General features: G+C 43.9%; 1 protein-coding gene across 1 annotated transcript; it reads right to left on the reverse strand.

Moving 5' to 3' along the window:
* Positions 1-391: 391 nt before the first annotated feature.
* On the reverse strand, positions 392-22,927 carry LOC142436271 (uncharacterized). The gene is made up of 3 exons (XM_075540032.1): positions 22,912-22,927; positions 22,015-22,802; positions 392-2,525 (listed from the first exon to the last, which is right to left on the reverse strand). The coding sequence occupies exons 1-3, from the start codon at positions 22,925-22,927 to the stop codon at positions 2,439-2,441; spliced, it is 891 nt and encodes a 296-aa protein (XP_075396147.1). The 3' UTR covers positions 392-2,438.
* Positions 22,928-23,981: the final 1,054 nt, after the last annotated feature.

Below are 23,981 nucleotides of genomic sequence, written 5' to 3' on the forward strand. Positions count from 1 at the left end.
GTTACCCCTTCCTCCGTCGGTGCTCGCAGGTGATTCATGGGGCTGGGAGAGTGGTCTAGCAATTTGCTGCTTAGCGTGGCCTCTTCCAGAATAATAAACGATGTCTCTAAAAATAAATTCGTGAAGAACAGGAAGGAAAACATACTCTCAAAATAAGTCTTTTTCGGTGTTTAAAATGGTTACACAGGCTTTCTTATGGTGGAAATGTACTTGCAAGACACCAGGAAAGTGAGTGAAAGCAAAAACTTGACTGTGAATTAGTCGGTGGATGGCTGCCACATGACCGCTTCACCTTTTCCCCCACTTTACTCCCGCTTTCCTTACTGCCGCTCTACCAATGTTCTGTTCCTAGCAGCACAGGGGCACCTAAAAATAATACTGATGAGCAAGCAGAGAGGCTTGCCAAACAGACTTTTATTTTCAATAATTCCATCCTGATAGAAGCGTTGTATGAATAGCACAGCATGATGATCTGCCCAGTAACCGCGTTAGTCTGGGTGCTTCAGCGAAACAAAGCCATAGCAACCATGCATAAGACAGAGTTTCATATACAGGTTAAGTGCACATCAAGAGAACATCCCAGCCCAGTGCTGCCCAAGTCCACAAGTCCAACGTTAACCCACTAACCCAGATGTCCAATACCAATCCACAAAGTCCTCCTCCATCTCACAGAACACACACTATGACGCCGACTGCAGGAGGAAAGCGGAGTCAGTGAATGTGTAAGCGTCTCAGCACTGGCAGGGGTCTCTACACGGGTGCTCCAGCACCCAGGGCTGCATTGGGGTAGATCCATGTGGCTTCTTCTTGGGGATGTCTTGCAGGAAGTGAGCCTTGCCAGCTGAAGCAGGGAATTGGCTAAGGCAGCTACATATTGGTCTGACCATTAGAAAGCAAGAGACTCGAGAACTCTAAAGGCAAGGTTCACCGAGCCATTTATCCCTCTGTCCTTCAATTAACCCCACATGTGTTTATAGGCCAGGCTGGCACAATAAACTAACTCAGTAACCTTCTCCCAGAGACCAAATTCAAAATATGCCAATTATTCCAGTAATGTGCTTGCAGCAACAATGGTCACTTCAGGATCGCATTACTCTCAGGTGTCATGTCTTCTCAGCCTCCGTCAGTCTGAAGTAGCTCCTCTGTCTCTCTGACGTTCATGGCCCTGACGTTTGTGAAGGCCAGTGATATTATAGAAACCCCCTCCAGTTTTGTTTGATGTGTATTCTGTTAGGTCAAGGTAATGCAGTTTTACCTGGAATACCAGAATTAGGATGCATTCTTACTGCATCTCATTAGGTGAGTTTTAATGGTTTGGCTTGCACTGACTGTTAACCAGAGTTGGCGGTTCAAAACCACCTAATAGTACCACAGAGGAACAGGCCGGACAACCTGTGTCTGAGAGGCCCTAGAGCCCATCGCATCCATGGGGCCCCCACAAGTGGAATCAATTTGATGACAATGAACAAGTGTTCATTTTTATCATTTGATTCAAATGGTGTTTTTAAATTAGGGTTCTCCACTATGAAGTTTTCTTCTTTTTTGCAATTGGTAACAATTTTGTCTGAAGATACTTTAAGACGGAGTAAAGTTGTGTCTCACTTTAAAGCACTAGATTTCGCATCATTGTTGTTTCTTGCTGAGTTCCCGGTACCTTGATTAGCTGGCATTCTAAGCTAAGAAAGCATTTCCTTTTCTATTTGTATATATCAGTGTGGACAAACAGATTTCTCTTTTATTCATGAATTTATTATCCATTACTCGCTTCATTGTGCTGCATCAATTGTCTTACCTTCCAGGTGGCTCCTGTGTTCTTTGGCCATGTTCACATCGTTCTTTGAGCTCACTGACTCCGTGGCATACCAAGATGTTAAAATCTCACTTCATTCCTGCTTTGACCCACCGTTGGAACCTCCAGTGATCTTGATTTCTTTAGTACGGAGAGATATTTAGAAACCAGGATTTGGCCATTAACTCTTCTCATTGCTTCGGCAATGTTGCTGCTTCCAGGTTATTTTAGTGGATGTACGCACCATCTCTCGGTGTGTGTCTTAGTTACATGTGGCAGAGTAGGCTTCATGTCGAGCTGCTAAGCACAAGGTCAGCAGTTCCACTCCACCAGCAGCTCCAGGGAGACGAAGCTGTATGCTCCAGCAAAGATTGTCAGGCTCAGAAACCCCAAGGGGCAGTTCTACTCTGTCATCTAGGGTTGCTATGAATCAGAATTAACTCGATGCTAGTGATCTGGAGTTTGTATCTATATTTGTTAAAAACTATGAAATTACATCTTTACCTCCACTTACAGCTTGACTCCACAAAGTTAATTTGAAGTCCTCCCTTTGCATATTTGTGTCTTCCTAAGAGACTTGGTTCCTTGTCCTCATACGTCATCATTCATCTGATGCTGTTGGTCCTCTGATCTGCTCAGGCATCCCTCCTTAGAGTCCTGAACTTTGCCAGATTGCCTTCTTGTCAGCTCCGATGCACTCTTTAGGCAAGCCCAGACAAGCACTGGACTGCTTTTCCTGCGGGACAGAGAGGAAGGCATTACGACTACAGGTAGACTCTGTATCTTTAAGCATTTGTAGACAACTCAGAACAGATGCATATGGTTTTTAAAATTTACCCTTACTTTATCGCAAGAAGAAGAGGCCTGGTGGCCTAATATGTTGTGTATTGGGCTGTTACCCTCAAGTCAGCCGTTTTAACCTGCCAGTTATTCTCTAGGAGCAGGTGAGGCACTGGGTTCCTGTGTAGATTTACACCCTTGGAAACCCATAGGAGCAGTTCTACTCCCTCTGGATAGTCACCATGAGTAGGAATAGACTTGATGGCTAAGGGTTTACTATAGGAGCCCTGGTAGTGCAGTGACTAAAGTGCTCGGCTCCTAAGTAGAAATACAGTGATGTTAACGCACATACGGCAGCCTGCTTTTTTATTTTTTAAAGGATTTTCAACCTAGGCAACCCTCTGGTTTCAGTTCTACAGGGTCCTAGAAGTCAGAGAAGACTCCAGGCAAGTGAGTTTAAAGGATAGGTTCCCAAACTTCTTTGGCCTACTGCCCTGTGTTCAGGAAAAAACAAACCAAAAACAGCACCCCCAAAACCAAAGCAAACAACTCCTGCCACAATAGCACACAATCCAGGATAAAGCGCAGGTGTCTGACTTTTCCAATCACTTGCAGCAGTCCAGCATCCCCAGGGGATGTACTACCTACTTCGGGAAACACAGATTTAATGCAACAAAAGGCTTGCTATCTTTCCAATGCCTTCAAGTGGCACATGCAGCAAATGCAAGCGACTGTGATGAAGAATTTGTTAGAGGTCTGTGTAGTTGGCTTTGTGTCAGGTTGTTAACCGCGTCAGCAGTTAAAGGTACCAATCTGTGGAAGAAAGATGAGGTTTTCTACTTCCTTAAAGATTTATAGGTTCAGAATCTCAAGGGTTGGTACGAGTAGCAGTTGACTCGATGGAAGTGAGTCTGGCGATTTGTTTTATTGGAGAGGTTGGCTCAACGGTTTCAAAGCAATAGCAAAATTATGTAACATTAAAATGTAAGTAGAAGTAGTCCATGAATCCTAGGTTAGTAAGCCAGTGAGCATATTTTTAAATTAAGCTTTCTGTATTAGCAAGTTATTTTGACATCATACAACTACAATAGTAAATTAGCAGCAGTGTTATTTAAAAAGGGAGGCAGACTAAATGTTGTGAAAATATCAACATTTTCAAAATACTTTACAAAGTCAGTGCACTTGTGATCCAAATTCCATCACAAATTTTCAAAGAAATGGAAAAACTAATTACCAAATTTATATGAGAGAGAAAGGAACCTAGGACAAACACACACACCCACAGACACTATTCAAATTTTTCACAAAGCTAAGTGGGTCTTTCACTCCCAGCCTTTCAAACCTACTTTATTGCCATGCTAACACGCAGCCTGGGACTGGCACAATGGCAGGAAGACCAATGGATGATAATAGACACCTCAGAAGAAGAACCACGTATATACAGACACCTCCATTTTTAAATAAAAACTACAACCTATTAAATGAGTGAGAGACAGCTTTTCAACGAATCATGCTGGAAAACTGGATCTTCACCTGCAGGAGAATGAAACAAGAGCCAAACTTCATCCCATGACCCCAAACATTACCAAAGATGACCCAGAGGTGGCCAAGAACCATATGAAGAATTGTTAAGCTCATTAGCAATGAGAGAAATACAAATGAAAGCAATGAGTTTCCATCGCACACCATCACTTTTCAAAAAATTCAATAAACTAGAAATTAAGAAGTGCTGCAGAGGATGCAGAGCAAGAGGAACGCTGTAACCCTGCTGGTGGGAGGGGGGCGCCGTGCCGGAAGCCAGCGCGACGCGTGCGGCCATCAGCACACGCAAAGCCAAGTCCCTTATGACCTGACCTAGCAATCTCTCTCCTCTCTCCAACTTCTACGAAGAAATTAAGAGGAAAACACAAACAGACATAAGTACACCCATGCTTCTTGCCGCGATTTCTGCAATAGCAAAAACAAAGAACCAACCCCCGAACCCCAGAGCCATGGCTAAACAAGTTCTGGTACATTCATACGATGGAATCTTATACATCAACAAGGAGCAGTAACACTCTTACGCACAGAAAGACATGGACAAATCTAGAGATCTTAGGCTGTCGATATTACAAATTGACATATTTAATCTCCATTGTTATATGCAAAACTAAAGGAGCAATGTGGCTTGGGCACCAAAAAACGACTTGATGCCCGCGAGGAGGCCAGCAACAGGCATGGGGAAAGGGGGAGGGGATACATAGGAGAGGGCAGGTTAAAAAAAAAAGTTTCCATTAGAGAAAATAAACGCACAAAACCCCTCCAGACTCCCCAGTCTTTAGATGTAATAAACATTGGTCTGAGTGGCTAAACAATGAACATTGAAGCGAACTTGAAGTCTTCAGTGACATACAAGTTCATTTCAAGCATATGGCGGGGTGGGGGAAAGGTAGTCAAATTACTTGAGTGTTTTATTGACCCAATTTTAACGTAATTAAAAATATTGTTTATGTATTACATGTGGCATTTAAACATACATATTGGTATAATGAAACAGGCACACAAAGCTGACTTACCAATTATTGTAGTAAGTCTGAGGTACTGTTTAGGAGTAAATTGCACCGCAGGTGCCTGTTACCTTATAGTCTTTATTTCAGAGTTTAAGTCCCGTGTGAAGTGTAGCTCATTTTGTAATGCCTAACGTGTTCCAACATCTAGTCACATCCTCCATGTGGGAAAACACATTCACTTTGGTTTCAAAATTTGAAACTTCGAGGATCTGATACTAATTTAGATCCTACTGACTTACTGGCTCATTCAGGGACAATGCTGTCATTTCTGTTAGCTTGTCTCCTCCCAAAATAGGTGGAACTGCTTTCAATAAATATTCTGGTGCCAAATCTCTGACGGGGTTGGAGAAGAGGCACCTTAGTGATGAGATCGCCCCCCAAAGGCGGTTCCTTGGGACGGGCGGTAGACGTCCGAGGTGAAGAGCGCCTGCAGCAGGCACGCATCCCGAGAGGATGTGGCAAAGCAAAGGCAGTGAAGGAGCCAGAAGGCCAAGGGAACTGATGATAAGCACTACTGACTTCACTCATGTAACGTATATGTACTAAGGGCTTGGGATGCCCTGGAGTGCTTGCTTTGTGCATACATAAATAAACATGCCTCTTTATTCCATTTTCCTACGAACCCCTGAAGCCCCTTTGACATATTCCTCACCCCTGAACAGCCTGCAGTCTAGTAAGTGAGGTTTCTGTTAACATTTATGATACAAGGTGTCTCAAACATCTCACTGCAGCTGTTTACTTTGGCGAATTTGACAAGCATTTGCCAAACTACTTTCCATAAGGTTTACATCACTCTATAATGAGAGTTGGAAAAGTAATTTCTAAATATTACTTAAAATCCCCACTCCACACAGGATCTTGTGTATTGGGAAGGCAAAGTGGAAGAAGGGTTTTGTTAACAATTTTAGACTTCCTCAGGACATTTTTTCCCTGCACATTTTCTTCTTCTTCCGAGTTGCTTAACAGGTACCAGGGAAGTGGTAATGCTTTTCTGAGAAACAGTGGCTAGTGGCTACATTTTTCTAGATGTTGACGGTACAGGACTGAACTCCAAGGGGTATGGAAATGATCTTCTTGTCCAGAGGTTGGTAAACTGTGGAGACAGAACAGCCAATCCTGTTCCACACCATTAAAAATCAAAGAGCCAAAAAGATACTTTTACAAACAAATGAAATCACAATTATCTGAACCCTATCCAAAATCCTTTACAATTTTCTGTTACTTCAGAGCCACACATGCCTACTCATAAAACGACATATGGTTTGAGAGGCGCAGTTTGCTGACTCGTTCTAGTCAAATCACTATTGGGTTGTTGGCCTGTTTATTGCCTATTAACTATATCCCAAACCATCGAGTCAATTCCAAGTCATAGTGGCCCTGTGTAGAGTAGGATACAACTGGTCCTCTGGGTTCATGAGACGTCAACTCGCTACAGTAGACAGCCTCAGCTTCCTGGATGGAGTGGCTGCTGGTGTCAAATGGCTAACCTAACGGGCAGCTGCCCAACTCAGTCATCATGCCGTCAATTGTTCAGCGACTGGTACATGAGAGGCATTCAGCTTAAAGCTCCCGGGACTTTGCAAAAGCAGGTGATCATTTCATAACAAACGCTTCCCTGAGAGATTACGTGGCTGAGAGAAACCCATTTTGAGGTTATGGAAGAAATTACAGATTGCTCTTAAGTGATCTTCAATAAATAAATGATGAAGTCTGACATTTACACCTGTGCCTATGTATCTTCATTTTTCCCTCTAGAGAAAACACTGGAGAACATAGCAGTTTGGGGGAAAGTAATTAAGGAACTCAGAAGTAACACCGGAATATAAAGGTCCTCAGGCCGGATTACTGTTGGAGTTGGGGAGCAGACAGTAGGGAAGGTGTGCAGTGGGAGTCTGTCATTCTTCGTAGCAGAAGCTCCCCTCTCAGCTAGGAAGGTGCAGACAAAGCCTACTGAAGAGAGGGGAGATGCAGACCATAATTAATTCTCATGGTTAGTGCAATTTCAACTAGCTAATAACAGACAAGGCAGTTCAAGAACATTAACACTTTGAGCCATAGGCAATCAAAACGGAGGGCTCATTCTGCTCAAGTCATAATACAGGTTATAGATTATAATGTTGCTGGGAAGCAACTATTTGCATACCCTAAAAGGTATAGCTTCTGCTTAGAATATTTCAAGAGAACTGCTATAGAATTCTGAACATTAAACAGAATTACCAGAGGTAAATCTCATGGAGCTAGAAAGAAATGATTCTACAATCATGGTTTTACAATTATATATTTGGATGATTATCACATCAGTTTAATTTGGCTATCTTGGCAAAAACTGAAAATGGAAGAGTGGCGCAGTATTTTATAATACTACAGGTCAGCAGAGTCTCTATTCAGACCCTATGGAAACATGTATTCCTTTCTCATCAAATGATACCTCTCTCTTATTCATAGATTTAGATACATAAAGTAATATATACGCAAATAAGACACAATGATCACAGAGAGGGTTTGTAAGCATTGATGCTAACTTGTGGGCACACATTGATTTTAAGTGTATCTTTTACTTTAAATAGCTTTGATTTTCTGTCTAGAAGACAAAAGGGAACATTAATAGGTGTCACTTACTGAGTTTTCCTAGTTGAATGTTAGCGCTTTTAAGAACAAGTCAAAATTCATCACTTTCCACTTTGGAAGATTAAAGGAACCAAGATGCTAAAGAATGTCAGGAATATATTTTGTGCAGCCAGACTTTAAGAGGAACTGAACAGAGACCATACATGCCATTTGACTTTAAAGTAGAAGTCTGTTGGTCTATAATGTAATCCAATTAGGATCTGTCCAACTTGAAATCTGTAACAGAGAAGATATGAAATATGTTTCCTGTATCTATTTACCATAAATAAAATAGAACTTCATCACTGCAGTTCAGCAGTCCCTATCTGCTCAATGGGTTTTCTAGATGGCTTACATAGCAGTTTCTGAAGCTTAGGGTATAATTTGCTGAGAGATTTATATCTGTTCCTAGCTGGTCGTAAGGGCGAGAAAGAAGATAGGCTTCTAATGTCAATGCTGAAGTTGAAGCATGAAGGAAAAACTGCTCAGCACTCTTCTTGGTCCAAGGTATAGGAGTCTAGCTCCGGGGTTTTTGATTTTAGGTTTGGATTTCAAAGCAACTTTCCGAGCACAGGATAAATCGAGAACAACGTAACTGACATCATTTGAAGGTATCTTTAAATTTGTTCCTGTACGAAATCTGTGGGAAACAATGAGGGCAAAATGGAACAATTAAAGTTCCTGAAATGGAAAACACAATGTATTAATTCTGGAAGCACAGTGTGAGACTTGATCAAGATCAAAGGTGAGTAGGGAGTTATATTCGAAGGGTTTGCAGTCTTACTGATAGTGTTTGACTGGACTGTGTCCTAGTTCTGTAATTAGACTTTAGCAAGCCTAGAAAAATACTTACATTTTCTTGTTTTGTTGGTGTGCTTCCAGCATTGATAACCAGTAGCTTAAGACATTCCGGTTATAGGTCAGGTCCGAGGCCTTATTGCAGATCCAGGGAAAATTACTTTTTGAATAATACATGGCCCAACCTTCAAATGTTAATAGGTTAGGAGGAGTTCAACTCTGAGCATTTACACATTCCAAGTAACCAGACTATACATGATTTTTACTTTCTCTTAAATGACTCCAAAAATACAATTTCAAAAAGTGTCCACATACACCCACAGCAGTAAGTTCAGACACATTCACTTTTTTTTACGTTTGTCTTTTTTTTTCTTTTTTTTACATTTTATTAGGGGCTCATACAACTCTTATCACAATCCACACATATACATACATCAATTGTATAAAGCACATCGGTACATTCTTTGCCCTAATCATTTTCAAAGCATTTGCTCTCCACTTAAGCCCTCTGCATTAGGTCCTCTTTTTTTCCCCCTCCCTCCCCGCTCCCCCCTCCCTCAGGAGCCCTTGATAATCCACAGATTGTTATTTTGTCATATCTTGCCCTATCCGGAGTCTCCCTTCCCCCCTTCTCTGCTGTCCATCTCCCAGGGAGGAGGTCACATGTGGATTACATTCACTTTTTAAAGAGGATAAGCCATGGATTTTTCTTTGACAATTTAAAAGATTATTATAATATGTAGAAAATGTTATGCCCTCAACCTTCCTCATGCCGCGACCCTTTCATACAGTTCCACATTGTGGTGACCCCCAACCACAAAATTATTTCCGTTACTACTTCATCACTGTTATTTTGCTACTGTTATGAATTGGGCGACCCCTGTGAAAGGGCCGTTTGACCCCCCAAAGGGGTCACAACCCACAGGTTGAGGACCGTCGTGTTAGGGAATATATATTTCCTGTATGTCTGAAAAAAGACATTCAATATATTGTGTGGAATTTTTCCTTCTTCTCTCATAGCAGCAGCATAATTGAAAAAAAAAACCTGAGTATGATAACTCAATGCAAATGCAATCTCATGTTAGAAGTAAGCTGCCTTAGCGACGAAATCAGATACCAGAGCTTTTCTACAACAGGATTAAGCAGCGCTGCGAATTACCTAGAATCAATTCTCATGGGACACTGTTGGAAACATCATGATACTGAATTGAGAAAACACTTTTCTTATGGAAAAATCACGTCCGAGCTGGCCAGTTATGTTATCCAAGATAAGTTTGGTGATTATCCTGTAAATTAACATCGATTTTTGTATAGACTCCAATATTGCCGATCTCTGAGAAATCATCCTGGTCTCCAGAAGGGCCAGTTGCAGAGGTATGGCACATACCTTCTGGTGCAGAGGCTGTCTGAGGACACGAATGGCCGAGTTTACCACACCACGATGAAGACTAGCTTAAACACAGCAGAAGACAAAAACTTCCCCCAAACCCCAGAGACTAAAAACTACGTATTTATTGTTACTGGCGAACCCACAAGGTGGCACTAAAGAGAAAAATGACTAAAGTGAATATACAAGGAAGACTTACATAATAAATCCTATACTGAGAATTAACCAATTTTATGAAAGGGTCAACTTTTATTTAATAATTCACAAATCGTCTCCTTCAGGTGCATTGCTTTTCCCCTCCCACAAACTGTTGAGAGGAAAAATGCTTCATTTTATGACACAGTTGGTTATTTTTCAAGAGTCAGCAGTTTGCATTTTCTGTGGATCCCTTTTGCAGGGACGACTTTGTACAGATATAAACTGGTCAACTGTTTGGCATATAAATGATGATCATTGCACTTTTACGTTTTGTATAGTCCCCAGCACTTAGTTTCTTAATATAAAAGGCAATCAGTGTAACAACATATTATATGAGCTGGGGGCCTTTCAAACATTCCTGGGAAAATTCCATTATTTCTCAAGTCCATTTTTTCATGAACTTTTTGAAGATCCTTTTAGTGAGATTTTTAATATTTGTAATAATACCCCATAGCCAAAAGTCTAAATGTTCGAGTTTCAGGAATATTTCTGCATTCCCAAATTCCTACTTTCTTTTTAAGCCATTGAAAAGTGCCTTCTGGGTGTGTGGAAATGTTCTCAGAAAACAATGTGTGTCTCAAACAAATTTGGTGTAGTCTTAGTATCCAATCCTGAGACTGAAGATGGGTTCTGAATTAGGGTATCATGAGCTGAAAGGAAGAGTTTCCCTTTACTGACTATGCACAAGCTTTACTGACTATGCGCAAAGAGATGGAGTGAACCAGAAGCTGCTCTTCAGTTCCGAGGGAAGGAACTATGCTATTTGCACACAGACCTAAAACTTGAAGAGGGAAAAAACACAATAATTCATTCCTGTGTTAGGCTGAGTTGTCTAGAGAAACAAAACCAGTGACACTCAGATATTTATAAAAAGAACTTTCTATCAAGATAAAATTATATATTAAGAAATCATTCCAGCCCAGTCCAACCAACGTCCGTGGTCCTCTTCAGACTCTGGTAGCCCAAGACTGATGACACCGAAAAGTGAAGCGGGACGCAGGGACATCAGCCTGTGAACACTGGGATCCAAGGTCGACGGAAGCAAGGTGGGGCGCCAACAGTTCTCTGGAGAACCACAGGGTGCTGCCCTTGGTGGCAGGCAGAGTCCCAGCAAGGAGGCCAGTCAAGGGCAAGAGAGGGAGTTCTTCCTGCCTCGCTTGCAAAAGGCCATACCCTAATGAGGCATCCTCAGGCTGTGACCTGAGGGATAGGTTGGACTCCACCTCTGCACCTTCACACAGACATAGTGGACTGACATCTAAGTACAACTCCTTTGCCTAGTATCCCGGTAGGAATTTAGTGTAGTTGACAATGTGATTTAAATTTTTAGCATTATTTTGCATGTTCATCATGAACTATTTTCTAGCAGAAAGTCTGCTTCTGACACAGACATTAAAATGTCCTTGACCAGGAAGCTGACTATGCAAGAACAGGGTTTAATATTACAATATTAAAAATAAGACACCGTGTGCCAAAATCAGCTTTTAAAAAAATCACACCTAGGCATATGACTTCCATGTTAGCTGTATTTTAATACTACACTAATTCACCATATTTTTGTCAATTTATCCACAATGATCATCTGATAGCTAGATTTAATATTCTACTTAGTATAGTTATATTTATATATCAAATAAGGGGCTGTGATGATTTTTTTCTCTTAATGTAAAGAGATGGGATAAATTACTGTAAGAAAGATTAACATTTACAGATTAGAGTACGTGGAGGCACTAAAGCAGGATGTGTTTCACCTTTATGTGCGTTTACACTCAGTATGTCTTTTATGCAGATACTGACTGTGGTTTGAAAGTGGTGAGGCGCCGTTCAAATCGTGTAAATTTGATCTGTCAAACCATCTTGGGTCAAAGGGGAATATTTTTAATGCATCCACAAGTTAAGATTTGTAAAGCACATAAACTGCTTGTTCTGCAGTATGAAAATAAGCTATCGTCAACTCTTTCAACTACTTAGTTCTCAATCCAGGATGGATAATGCTGTGCTTTCTATAATCATTATTTTATAAAATTATAATTATTCTGCGGAGGGTCACACTACACTATTCTCTATTTATTCACTTCACGTAACAAACACCCAGGTAGCACTTCTGTACGCTAGTAAGAGTAGAGCTCAGAGCTGTCTGGTTCTGCCCTACACTCCTAGTTCAGTGTCTCACCAACTTCATAACTTATATAAAGAGTTTCAGCTATGCACTCAGACTTGTTACAGTTGCTTACCTTTCTGAGAACAGGATAGCATTATGGTTACCTGTAGAAGTTACAGAACAACATGACCTGATTTGGAATCTGAGCATTGCCACAGCTGTTGATTGAAAAGGGCTCTCACAAAGGTATGTTGCAGTTCTAACCCTTGCTAGGTATGACGGTAGCTTTTTAGCACATAGGATTCTTGCAGACGCCCTCGGTTGGCATGAGGTCATCCTGGAGCAGCGTGGGTTCTAATCCTGTGTGGCTGGTGTTCTCGTAAAAGAGGAGCAGCACGGACTTAGGGCAGCCATGTGAGGATGCATCTGACAACCCGTGAATTTTTCAATTTTAAAAATGTTAAATTTTTTAAAAATTTTGAAAACTCATGAAACAATATTTATTGTAAATTAGGTGCGTGTTTAATTTTCAGATCACTAACTTTGTATTCAACAATTTAAACTACTAATCAAAGTCCCAATAGTTCACCCTTCATCCACTCGATTTCTCTTCTCCCTCTTGTGGACCGCCTTATTCCATTTCACCTAATGAAACACCTGTTAACAGCCTAGCCCATTGCTTTGTCTTTCCTCCATGGCCTCCCAAATTCCAAAGCCTGTTCCCTTTAGCATGGAAGTCCTCGTCTTGGTTTCCCCCCTCGTTATAAGAGTGGTCTCATATCACACTTCTCCGTCTGTGACGGCTAATTTCATGCATCATCATATTCTCTAGTTCCATATGCCAGGACATGATTTGTGGTTTGGTGTTGGTAGTTTTAGTGATGCATACTATTCTATTGTGTGTTTGTGTCAGTTTCTTTATCCGTTCTTCTACACTTAGGTTTTTTCCATCTTCTTGTTCCAGCTTACAGTGTTGCATTGAACATGGATGTGCTTATGTCTGCTCCTGGTACGGCTCTTACTTCTTTATGATTTACACCCAGCAGCGAGATTACCAGGTCCTATGGAATTTTTATTCTCAGCTTGATTTCTTACCGATGACTTTATGGCTCTGGGTTTTACTTTTAGGTCTTTGATCCATCTTAAGTATGTTTCTGTTCATGGGGTGACAGGTCTTGTTTCATTCTTCTACAAAATGGAAATCTAATTTATCTAATGCCATTTGATGGTTTTAGGACCTTTTTTGAAGATAAATTTTCTTTAGGTGGAAGGATTTATTTCTGGCATCTCTATTTGGTTCAACTAGTCTATGTACCAGTGTCATTGTGCCAGTACCAGGACGTTTTCGATAATGTGGCTGTACAATGGGTTGTGAGGTCCAGAAGGGCGAAGCCTCCTCCTTTGCTTTTCTTAAGTATTTTTTATTTTTATACCTCCTGGGTATCTTTCCTTACCACATGAAGTTAGTAGTGTCTTCTTCATGTCGTTAAAGAACGCATGTGGAGTCCGGATCTGAATTGCAATTGTATTCATAAATATTCTTTAAGTGGTTCTCTTTCGGCTTCTTGTAGAAGCATAGTTTCGCTGTACACGTCCTAGGTTTTTCTGGTGAGGCTTATCCTTTATTCCTAAGTACGTCTCATTGTTTGTGTGGATATTGTAACTAGTATTGTTTACTTGATTCCTTTTTCTCATATTCTTCCCGTATTGCTCTCATTAGCACACAGGGATCAGATTATGTGTATGTTAATCTTGTATCCTGCCACGTTGCTGAGTCTCCTCAGATTGTTTCTAACAATTTTCTGAATGTTTGGGGGATTTTCTATGTATAAAATCATATAATCTTCAAGTAGTGAGACTTTGACTTCTTCCTTGCCAATCCACATTCTTTGATTTCCTTTGACTGTCCAATAGCTCTGGCTAATCATTCCAGCACAAGGTTGAATAATAAGAGTGATGAGTCTGTCCGATTCCCACTCACTAGGCGGGGATCTTTGCCGCTTTCCTACATTGACGAAGAGAGTGGCCTTTGGTTTATAATCTATGGCCTTAATTGTGTTGAGAAATTTCCCATCTAATTCCCATTTTGTTGATTGTTTTCATCAGGAATAAGGGGTGGATGTTGTCAAATGCCTTTTCTGCATCAAATGATATGACCATATGGTTCTTAACAAAAGATCTTAAGAGTAGCAGTTCGCAACCTGTGGGTCGTGACCTTTTTGGGGATCAAAGGGCCCTTTCAAAGGGGTTGCCTGGTTCGTAACAGTATCAACATTACAGCCATGAAGTAGCAACAGAAATAATTATGTGGTTGGGAGGGGTTCACATGTGAGGGACTGTATTAAAAGGTCGCAGCCTTAGGAAGGTTGAGAACCACTGTCTTAGAGACTTGGAGTGGGGGGGAAGGGCTATGGCCTGGTCTACACATTGAATTAGACTTCTAGCTTCTAGAATTATGGCATAACATTTCTGTACTAATATGTTAACCACAGTTTATGATGTGATCTGAGCCTTAGAAACCTAAGACAGTCACCAACTAATTAAATTAGTTTAGGCACATTAATTTCTTTCAGTCTCATTTTTTTCAAATAGGGATCATGGTAGCAATGATCCTGTTGGGGTCATTTTCACGATAAATGAGATATTCTAAAGTCGCTCAACAACCATAGGGCACGTGGCAAGTTCTCGGTGTTGTTAGTTGCGGAGCTGGTTCTGACACACAGGGACTGCATGTACAGCAATGCCGCACCACCTCACAGCATTGCTCTGTTTCACATTAGTGCTGCGGCTGGGGCGCCGCTTTATCTGAGGTTCTTCCCATTGTCTTGCTGCCTCTCTAGTTTACACTGAAGTTCGAAGTTACCATTGATCGGGTCTCTCCTGATACCATGTCCAATGTGCGTCAGGTGACATTTCACCATGCTTGCCTCTAGGGAGCCTTCTGGCTGCACTTCTTCCAGGACCGGTGTGCTTCTTCTTATAGGCCACAGTATGATCTTCACCAAGACCGCAATCAAAGGTAACAATTTTCCTTCGGTTTTCTTTATTCATTGACCACAAGGGACTGAAAATACCATGGCTGTGGTCAGGCTCCCCTTAGTCATCAAAGAGGAACCCGCCTTTTGAACACCTTTCATAGGTCTTTTGCAACAGCTATTCCCAGTTCGGTATGTCGTTTGGCTCCCTGCCTGCTGCTTCCGTGGACATTGACGGTGCACTCAGTTAAAATGAGATCGTTGGCACTCCCATACTGCTCTCTTTATCATGGTGTTGCTTATGCTGCGAGGGCCTGTGTTTTCTTGATGCCGAAGGGAAATCCACATTGAAGGCTGCGTTCTTTGTTAGTCATCAGTACGTGCTTTCAATCTTCTTTACTTTTAACCAGCTAGGGTACATGATCTGCACATAGCAGGCTGTTAACGTGCCTTCCTGTAATCCTGAGTTCAGTTTCTCAGGTTACTGGCTGAGCACACAGATGGAGTAAGGATGATGAAAGCATACAGCCCTTCCAGTAACTTAGTCCTGATTTTAAACGATGCGCTATCCTCTTGTTCTGGTACAGCCTCTTTGTCTGCACACAGGCTCAATAGGAGCAATATGAAGTCTTTTGGAATTTCCATTCTTCGCAAAGTTATCCATAATTTGTTATGATCCACACAGTTGAATGCCTTTGTGTAATCAATAAAACACAGGTTGACTTCTTATTTGTATTTTCTGCTTTTCTGTAAGCTCCATCTGCCATCAGCCATAATATCCATCATTCTCCACCTTTCTCTAAATCTAGCTTGAATCTCTGGCAGTTGTCTGTCAATGTACTGCTATGCCCACTTAAGGATATTTCCAGTGAAAGCTTACTTGTACTAATATATTGGTGGATAGTTGCCAGAGTGAGCCGAATTACCTTTCTTGGGAACTGGCACAGATGTGAGTCTTTCCCAGTCAGTGGAGCAGGTGTCTGTCTTTCCCATTTCTTGCTGTAGGTGAATGTGTGCTTACAGTATTATCTGTTTGACAAAACAGCTCAATTGCTATCTGTTAACTGCACAATTCCCAGAGCCTTGTTTTCGCTGATGCCTTCAGTGTAACTTGGACTTCTTTTTTCAGTACTGTCAGTTCTTGATCAGCTGTTCTCTCCTGGCGTGAACTGAACATTGGTTGATCAGTTTTTTTGGCTCTCGATTCCTTCCTTATCATTTTGTTACTTTGTTTTGTTGAATTTTTGTCCATTCAATCTTTCAACATTGCAGTTGGAGGCCTGAAATGTTCTTTCAGCTTGAGAAAGTCCTCGATAAACCTTTACCATTACCTAATTCTTATATAATTAATTCTTGTCATAGTTATGTATTTGAACAACTTAAGTTCATGACAAAAATATGTTGGTATCTTATAGTTTTCCTTTCTTCAGCTAGTAGACTAGTTAGTTCAGACTAGTTCAACATAATGTATCCCTAGAAAATGACCCAATTTCTGTTCTTTGTGTAAAATCTGGTGCCTATTATGCTTGCAAGCTTTATAAATATATAAGATTTCCACAATACATACTTTGCCTTTTTATAGAGTTTGCCTCCTGAGCTTATAAAACAAAGAACCCAGAGCAAACACTGAAGTTTTACGTTGTCATTGATCCAGTGTCAGAGTGGAACTGAGCTCCACAGTGCTTCATCAATGTTTTTTGGGGGGGATGGTGGTGGTGGAGGGGGTAGTATACATTAACAGGCCTTTCTTCTGCTATGCCTCTGGAGGATTCGCTGTCAGTGATTTGGTTAGCAGCTGTATCTGTAACTGCACTACCCAGGGACTATAGCCAACTGTGTGTGTTACTGAGTTGATTCCAACTCATAGTGATCCTGTAAGCCAGAGCAGAACTGCCCGATAGGGCTTGCTAGGCCGGATGCATTACTGGAGCAGATTCCTAGGTCTTTTCTTCTGTGGTGTTACTGGATGGGTTTGAACCAAAGAGCTTGCTGTTAGCAGTGAAGCATTTAATTGTTGTGCCACCAGGCCTCCTTGATTAGGACCCCCCAACACCCCACCTTGGTGGAAACATAACTTTCCAGAGATCCCAGTTATCTCTTCTGTGCGTATAGTTTTCAATGCTTGATTGGGAAATACCCTGGATATTTGGTCAGATTTTTCCTTACATTTCCCATCTATTTTCTGCTTAGACTTAACCTTGTTTTGATGTAAGAATAATCAGAAGACTTTCAATAATTCTATAGCAATGCTAGTGGGGGTGGGGTAATGACAGCTTGAAAGTTATTTGAAAAGTTCAAACCTACCTTCTGCTCCACAAAAGACCTGGCAATCAGATTTGCTTCCCCAGAGATTATAGCTTAGGGACCCCGACCACGTGTTCTACTTGGCTCCATGGAGTTGCTTTGACTTGACTTGAGATTGATTCAATGGCCTACAACAAGTAAATATATTAATGCATTAAGGGATTAAGGGACAATTCCATAGTTTCACCAATGTTTATGTGAGGAACAAAAGACAATGACATTTAGATGTAATTTCTATTCACATAGATCTTTAAAAACAAACAGAAGTCAGACAACTCCCAGTTAAATCAAAGGCCTTATCTATAGTGACAAACTACTCACATCATGGACATTTCCATGTTTCCATATTAGGGCTAATTTTAACCAATTCTCTTTCCATCCTCAAGATGGTGAGGAACGTTCTACCCACCAGGGTCGTTCTTGTGGAAATCCCTCACCACTGCTGACAGGTGCAGTGGCGCCACATGTGAAATCAACAAGTTGTGCAATATGAAAAGATTAATAAACCAGACAATAATATGAATTTTTCCAAAATAAAAATTTCATCACAATTTCACAAAAGGCAGTTCATTTTGATCATTTACAGGGACAAGGTGAAGTATAAATTTAATTAAAAACAACTTCTCTTTGGACTCATGAATATTAAATATTCAGACTGTTTCCATTTTTACAAGTCAACTAGGGCCACAAAATTGACTTCACGGAAAAATCATAATATTATTCAAACAAATTTGTGTTTTCATTTTTCTGTTGTCACATGGCGGTAACCAGCTTCTCCATATTCATGTCAGCATGGTCCCCAATTGCGTGTGGTCTGCAGGAACTCAGCCCTCACAGCACACGCATTGACCCTGTTTGACTGCCAGTTTGGGGAAGGTTTGATCCTTCCTCTCTGCTCCACTACTCCATTACATAGATGGCTTAAAGAACAGAGATTGTCTTGAAGTTAGTTGTGGAGGTTAGGAGTTCAAATCCAGGGTATTGGAAGAACCATGCTCCCTCAGCTCTAGAGCAAGATCTTTCCTTTCCTCTTCCAGTTTCCGCAGGCTCTGGGCGCTTCTCAGTGACTGGGCTTTGAAATGCATCTTTACATGGTGGCCCTCTTCCTCCAGTGACTTTATCCTCTCGCCTGCTCTCCTCTTTTAGAAACCGTCTCTCAGATGGAATCAGAGTCCTCTCTCATTCCTAAGTGACAAACCTCATTTCCAAACAGGGTCACATTTCGATACAAGGATGAGGGCTTCCACCTTTTCTTTTGAGGGGGCACAATTCAATCCATATCATATTTGCTATTAAACATTTTATAGTGTCTCTTTACCCATTAAAAAGGTAAAAATTAAACATTTCTCAATGGAGATAATTGAGAAATCTATTGAAAGCAGAGAGGGTAATATATCAGTTTCTAAGTCTTTCATAAAAGTTAAGAACTAGTAGCGTTTGCCTAGTCCCAATTCTCCACAGTCAGTCACCCCCAAAACTGAGCTCATTCAGTCACTGGACTTAGGTTGTGTAAGCAGCTGGGGCTGACTCGGGCTCTATCTAGCTCTTTCTCCTGAGCAACAGCTGCTTCTGGATGAGAAGCAGTAATCGCACTTGAAGGGGCCGAGAATCCAAGGGCACTTAAATTGCACCTCACCATACAAACCAGTTTCCAAAGGAGAGCAAAAAGAGCTCAGGTGTAAACAATTAAAGCATAAAGTCTCTGCTCTGAAGCCAGCACATTCACGAAAGGCAGTTCATTTTGATCATTTACAGGGACAAGGTGAAGTATAAATTTAATTAAAAATAACTTCTCTTTGGACTCATGAATATTAAATATTCAGACTGTTTCCATTTTTACAAGTCAACTAGGGCCACAAAATTGACTTCACTGGAAAAATCATAATATTATTCAAACAAATAAATGTGTTTCTGAGAAAAAACATCATGTACTTGGAAAGCTCGATATTTCCCTAGGGAAATGCATGGCTCCAGAACTGGCCCAGTCAAAAGTGTCTTTATCCCAGTGGCTCACAACACAGAAGGCCCATAACACCAATATTCCTTGGTAGAAATATCAGGGTATTATTTCTTGATATTTTTGTTGGACACACAATCTAACAGAAACACAGGATAGAAATAGCAGGTTCTAAGAAGATATTACTATTTTTCCAAAGACCCTGCTTCTGAGGGTGAGGGTGCTAAAACACTTTCAGAAAACACAACACCATAAAATCAAACAAAACCTCACTTGGATGCTTTTATAACATTGATATGAAAGGCAGAAATATCCATACACTTGACCTTGATAGTCAATTTATTGAGTGAGGCTACATTTGGGGAATCAGTGCATTAAGAGGTCATGTCCAGTCTACTTGAATTTCAAAAAAATCATTTATTAATTCAGTCACATTTAGTAAAGCCTTTACTAATTGGTACATATATATTCTTTATCTCAAAATATCTGAGAGTTTCCTTGTTGTAGCACTGAAAAGAACATGAACACATTGAAAAGGCATAAAGAACGGAAATGTGCCCCATCTTTTCATGACGACTAGCAATACTGAGTGTGTAAACTTCTTCATTAGGTGGCGGCTGTCAGACCCCAGCGAATGGTTCCAGACCTTTCTGATCATCAACGTGTGATGAATCCATGGACTTCAGATCAATAACCTGAATTGGCAGATTAAAACATGAGGTCAGGTGATCTGAGAAGGGTCCCACCATTCCGTTCCCCTGCTGTGTGATGCTATGAAAGCAAAATAGGTAACGCTGCGCCTTGCTTCTTCCAATGCATTTAGCCAGATACATATGGGCAGCAAGAGCACAGCGATGTAAAAACAGAGCAGAAAAAAGTAACTTGAACAGAATGTGGCATTTTCCCTTGGTTTTGCTAACGGCCCACATACAACATGCTTTTAAAAAGCCACCCTAGAACATTTTCTCTTCATCATTTTCAAGCAGCTTAAATGGACATTTAGAATGTATAGCACTGGGCATATATTCCATCTGGGAAAAATGGAAAAGAGATTTAGCACGATGGGCTGCATTTCTATAATTGTTGTTAGGACAAAGTTGATGTGTACTTGATCTCTTGTCTTTTGGTCATATTTTAAGGTCATCGTACCTTTTCAGCTCTGCAGTAGCACTACATGTTGCTTTTTGTAAGGAAAATAATTTTGAACATAATCAGTACACTTTATATTTAATTATAAATATCGATTCATTTTAAATGCCTTGAGGATTTGAAGACTTGAAAGACACATATAAGAGGAATTCTCTCATTCTCTTTATATTGTGAAAACTATTTTTATGGACTCTAAAGCCAGTAACACTTCGCTTTATTAAACACCAGTCCCCTGCCTCCTGGATGTTAATTTTATTGGGGCTGTCCTCTGAATATTCTTCCAATTCGAGCTATTCCTGCACAGCCCATGCACACTCATAGAAACTCTGCACCACCGTTCAGAACTTCCCCGTGCAGACATGTGTCCACAGCCAGCCAACGCCGCTCCGTGCCTTGATAAATATTGGCCTATTATAACCATTCTTAACAAAGTTTATTTCCAAACACATTTTTGTAACAATCTTCAAGATAACACCGAAAAACTGCACAAGAGTCATCTTGACTGGGTGAAGCGGGGAAAAAATGCCGACCAATTATAGCATTGCTTTGTTTACTCCTCCAGCAAGTCTGAAGTATTGGGGCTCTGAACCCTGTTGTTCTGTCTCAAGTATATGGTCCTGGATGTTATGTTTAGGTATTATGTTTTTATCATTTCTCAACTCTAAAGATACGGGAGGGAAATTCTCTCTCTAGCTTGTACAGCCAGAGGACTCCAATGCTTCCTTGCTAACCACAATTTAGTACTGCACACCTGCACACATCATACTGTATAATATATGTCGACAGTCTATGGAGAATTTATCTCAATTTACATACAGCTCTCCAAATCCTCTGGTGAGCCTGATGTGAAATCTGAGACAGGCCAAATCTCCCCAACAGGATCTTCTTTTCCTCCAGGGGGTTCACCTCCTAAGGCAATACAGATCCTTGGACAGCGCGGTGGGGCTCGAGATTCCGTGAGAGGAGTGGCTGCGGGGCTTGTTTCGCTGAAGATTTACAATGTAGTTCTTGCAGGCGGCTCAGCAACCCCCTCTGTGGCCGTGGGTGTCTGCTGTGACAGAGCGGGGAAAAGCTCTCTAATCTCCCGTGCCTGCCTCTGCCTTTCAGCCGCTCCCCTCTCCTGCCTTCCCTGCCGCCCAGCGCTCTCGCCTCCTTTGCCTTTCTAGGGGAGGGGGGGGATATTCGGGTGGGGTGGGGGTGGGGTAATAGGTGTTCAGTCCCTGAAGGCAGCTAGAGTAGCTTTGGCAATATAGACCCGAGCCTGTGTGTGCGCGCGCACACACACACACACACGCACACACACACACACACACACACACACACACACTCACTCACTCCAGCTCTCCCCACGGGGATACCAAGCCAGCCCGAAGCTCCAGCTACCTGCAGGGGGTGGCCCGGCCGGGCGCTCAGCGCTTACTTGCCATCTGCGGAGGGCAGAGCCACATCCAAACCAGGGAGGGCGGTTGGCTGTCCGGTTGGCAAGCTGGAGACGTTGGCCGCCACCGCGGCTTAAAGTGTCCAGGGTGGCGAAGAAGGAGTCTCCAGGGCAGATTCCCGGAAGGGCTCCGAAGCTCCCGGACTTCCTCCGGCGGCGGCGCTCCAGTCGGTCCCTCCTGGCCATCCTCTCGGGCCCTTCTGCGGGGTGCTGGTCTGGGGCGCCCCGGGGCCGCCGCCGCCGCCGCCAGCGCAGCCCACCCGGAGGAGCACTGAACGCCCCGGCGACACCGGAGTGGGGGGCGAAAGCGGGAGCCCTAACTTCCCCCCGCGGGACCCTCGCTCGGCGTCCGCCTCGCAGTGGCTCGCAGCCCGGGGCCGGCGGACGGGCTCCCGCGGAGAGCGCGGCGCAGGGGAGGGCCCGGCGGGAGCGGCGGCCGCGCAGGGGGCGCCCGGACCCCGCCCAGGAAGTAGCGCGCCGGCGGCCGGCGGCGGCGCCTTCCAAGTTGGGCGCGTCCGCGAGCCCGCCCCGGGCGGCCCGGCCCGGGGGGGGGGGGAGGCGGGGCTCCCGGGGGCAGTCGGGGCGGCCCGCGCCCCGGGCCGGCGCCCGTCCTGCGAGAGCGCGGGCCGGAGGCTCCCGGCTGCCAGGCGGCGTCGCGCCGCGGGCCCGCGTGCGCTGCCGGATGCCCGCGCCGGAGGGGCTCGGGGCGCCCGCCCGCGGGGGGTGCTGGGGAGGGCGGGGGAGGAGGCGGAGGAGGCGGCGTGATGGCCCTGGACGGCGAGCGGGGGGAGCAGGAGGAGGAGAAGGAAAAGAAGAAGAAGAAAAAGAAGAGGAGGAAGAAGAAGAGGGCAGAGGAGGGGGCCGCGGAGAGCCGCTCACCTTCGCAGGCCACCATGGGGGAGGCCGCCGCCGCCGCGCCCCGGCCGGGCGGCAGGGGGCCCTCGGACCCGTGGGCGGACTCGGTGGGCGTGCGACCCCGCACCACGGAGCGCCACATCACGGTGCACAAACGGCTCGTGCTGGCCTTCGCCGTGTCCCTCGTGGCGCTGCTCGCCGTCACCATGCTCGCCGTGCTGCTCAGCTTGCGGTTCGACGAGTGCGGCGCGCCCGGCGCCGACGGCGGCCCCGCGGGCTCCCCCGCGCGTGACCGCAACGCCAGCCTCCCGGGAGCCGCCCCGCGCAACCACCCCGCGGGCGAGGGCTCGGCGCCGTCCGAAGCGGCCGGCCAGGCGACGCCGGCGACCCCGTCCGCCCGGCCACCATCGGAGGAGGAGCGCGAGCCGCGGCGCCCCTGGACCCAGTTGCGCTTGTCGGGCCACCTCAAGCCGCTGCACTACAATCTGATGCTCACCGCCTTCATGGAGAACTTCACCTTCGCCGGCGAGGTGAACGTGGAGATAGCGTGCCGGAACGCCACCCGCTACGTCGTGCTGCACGCCTCCCGGGTGGCCGTCGAGAAGGTGCAGGTGGCCGAGGACCGCGTGGCTGGGGCCGTGCCCGTGGCCGGCTTTTTCCTCTACCCACAGACCCAGGTCTTGGTGGTGGTGCTGAACCGGACCTTGGACGCCCAGAGGAATTACAACCTGAAGATCATCTACAATGCCCTCATTGAAAACGAGCTCCTGGGCTTCTTCCGCAGCTCCTATGTGCTCCACGGGGAGAGAAGGTAGGGAGGGGCGGGGCCCCGCGGCGCGGGACCCTCAGGACCCTCTGGGCTGCCTGCCACCCACCCCCCAGACTCGGTCCCATTCCCTCTGGGAAGCAAGGGGTGGCGGCGTAAAGTCACCAGCCCAAACCCTCTACTCCCCAAAGCCCAAAGCCCGTCCCCAAAGCCCGTCTGCTCCGCAAACTCACTCACTCACTCAGTGCCAAACAGGGAATTCCGCCCCCCTTGCATAGTTGGGACCTTCTCCTGGGGTAAGCTTGCTGGGCCTTAGAATAGATTCCCA

Source organism: Tenrec ecaudatus, unplaced genomic scaffold (genome assembly GCF_050624435.1).
Source record: "Tenrec ecaudatus isolate mTenEca1 unplaced genomic scaffold, mTenEca1.hap1 Scaffold_1892, whole genome shotgun sequence".
NCBI classification, from domain to species: Eukaryota; Metazoa; Chordata; class Mammalia; order Afrosoricida; family Tenrecidae; genus Tenrec; species Tenrec ecaudatus.

Bases quoted from the DNA above. Each gene is read 5' to 3' on its own strand.
- LOC142436271 (XM_075540032.1), bottom strand. The intron at 2,526-22,014 runs GTAAGCGCTGAG...TCTGTCCCGCAG, and splicing joins CTGCCCTCCGCAGATGGCAA to GAAAAGCAGTCCAGTGCTTG.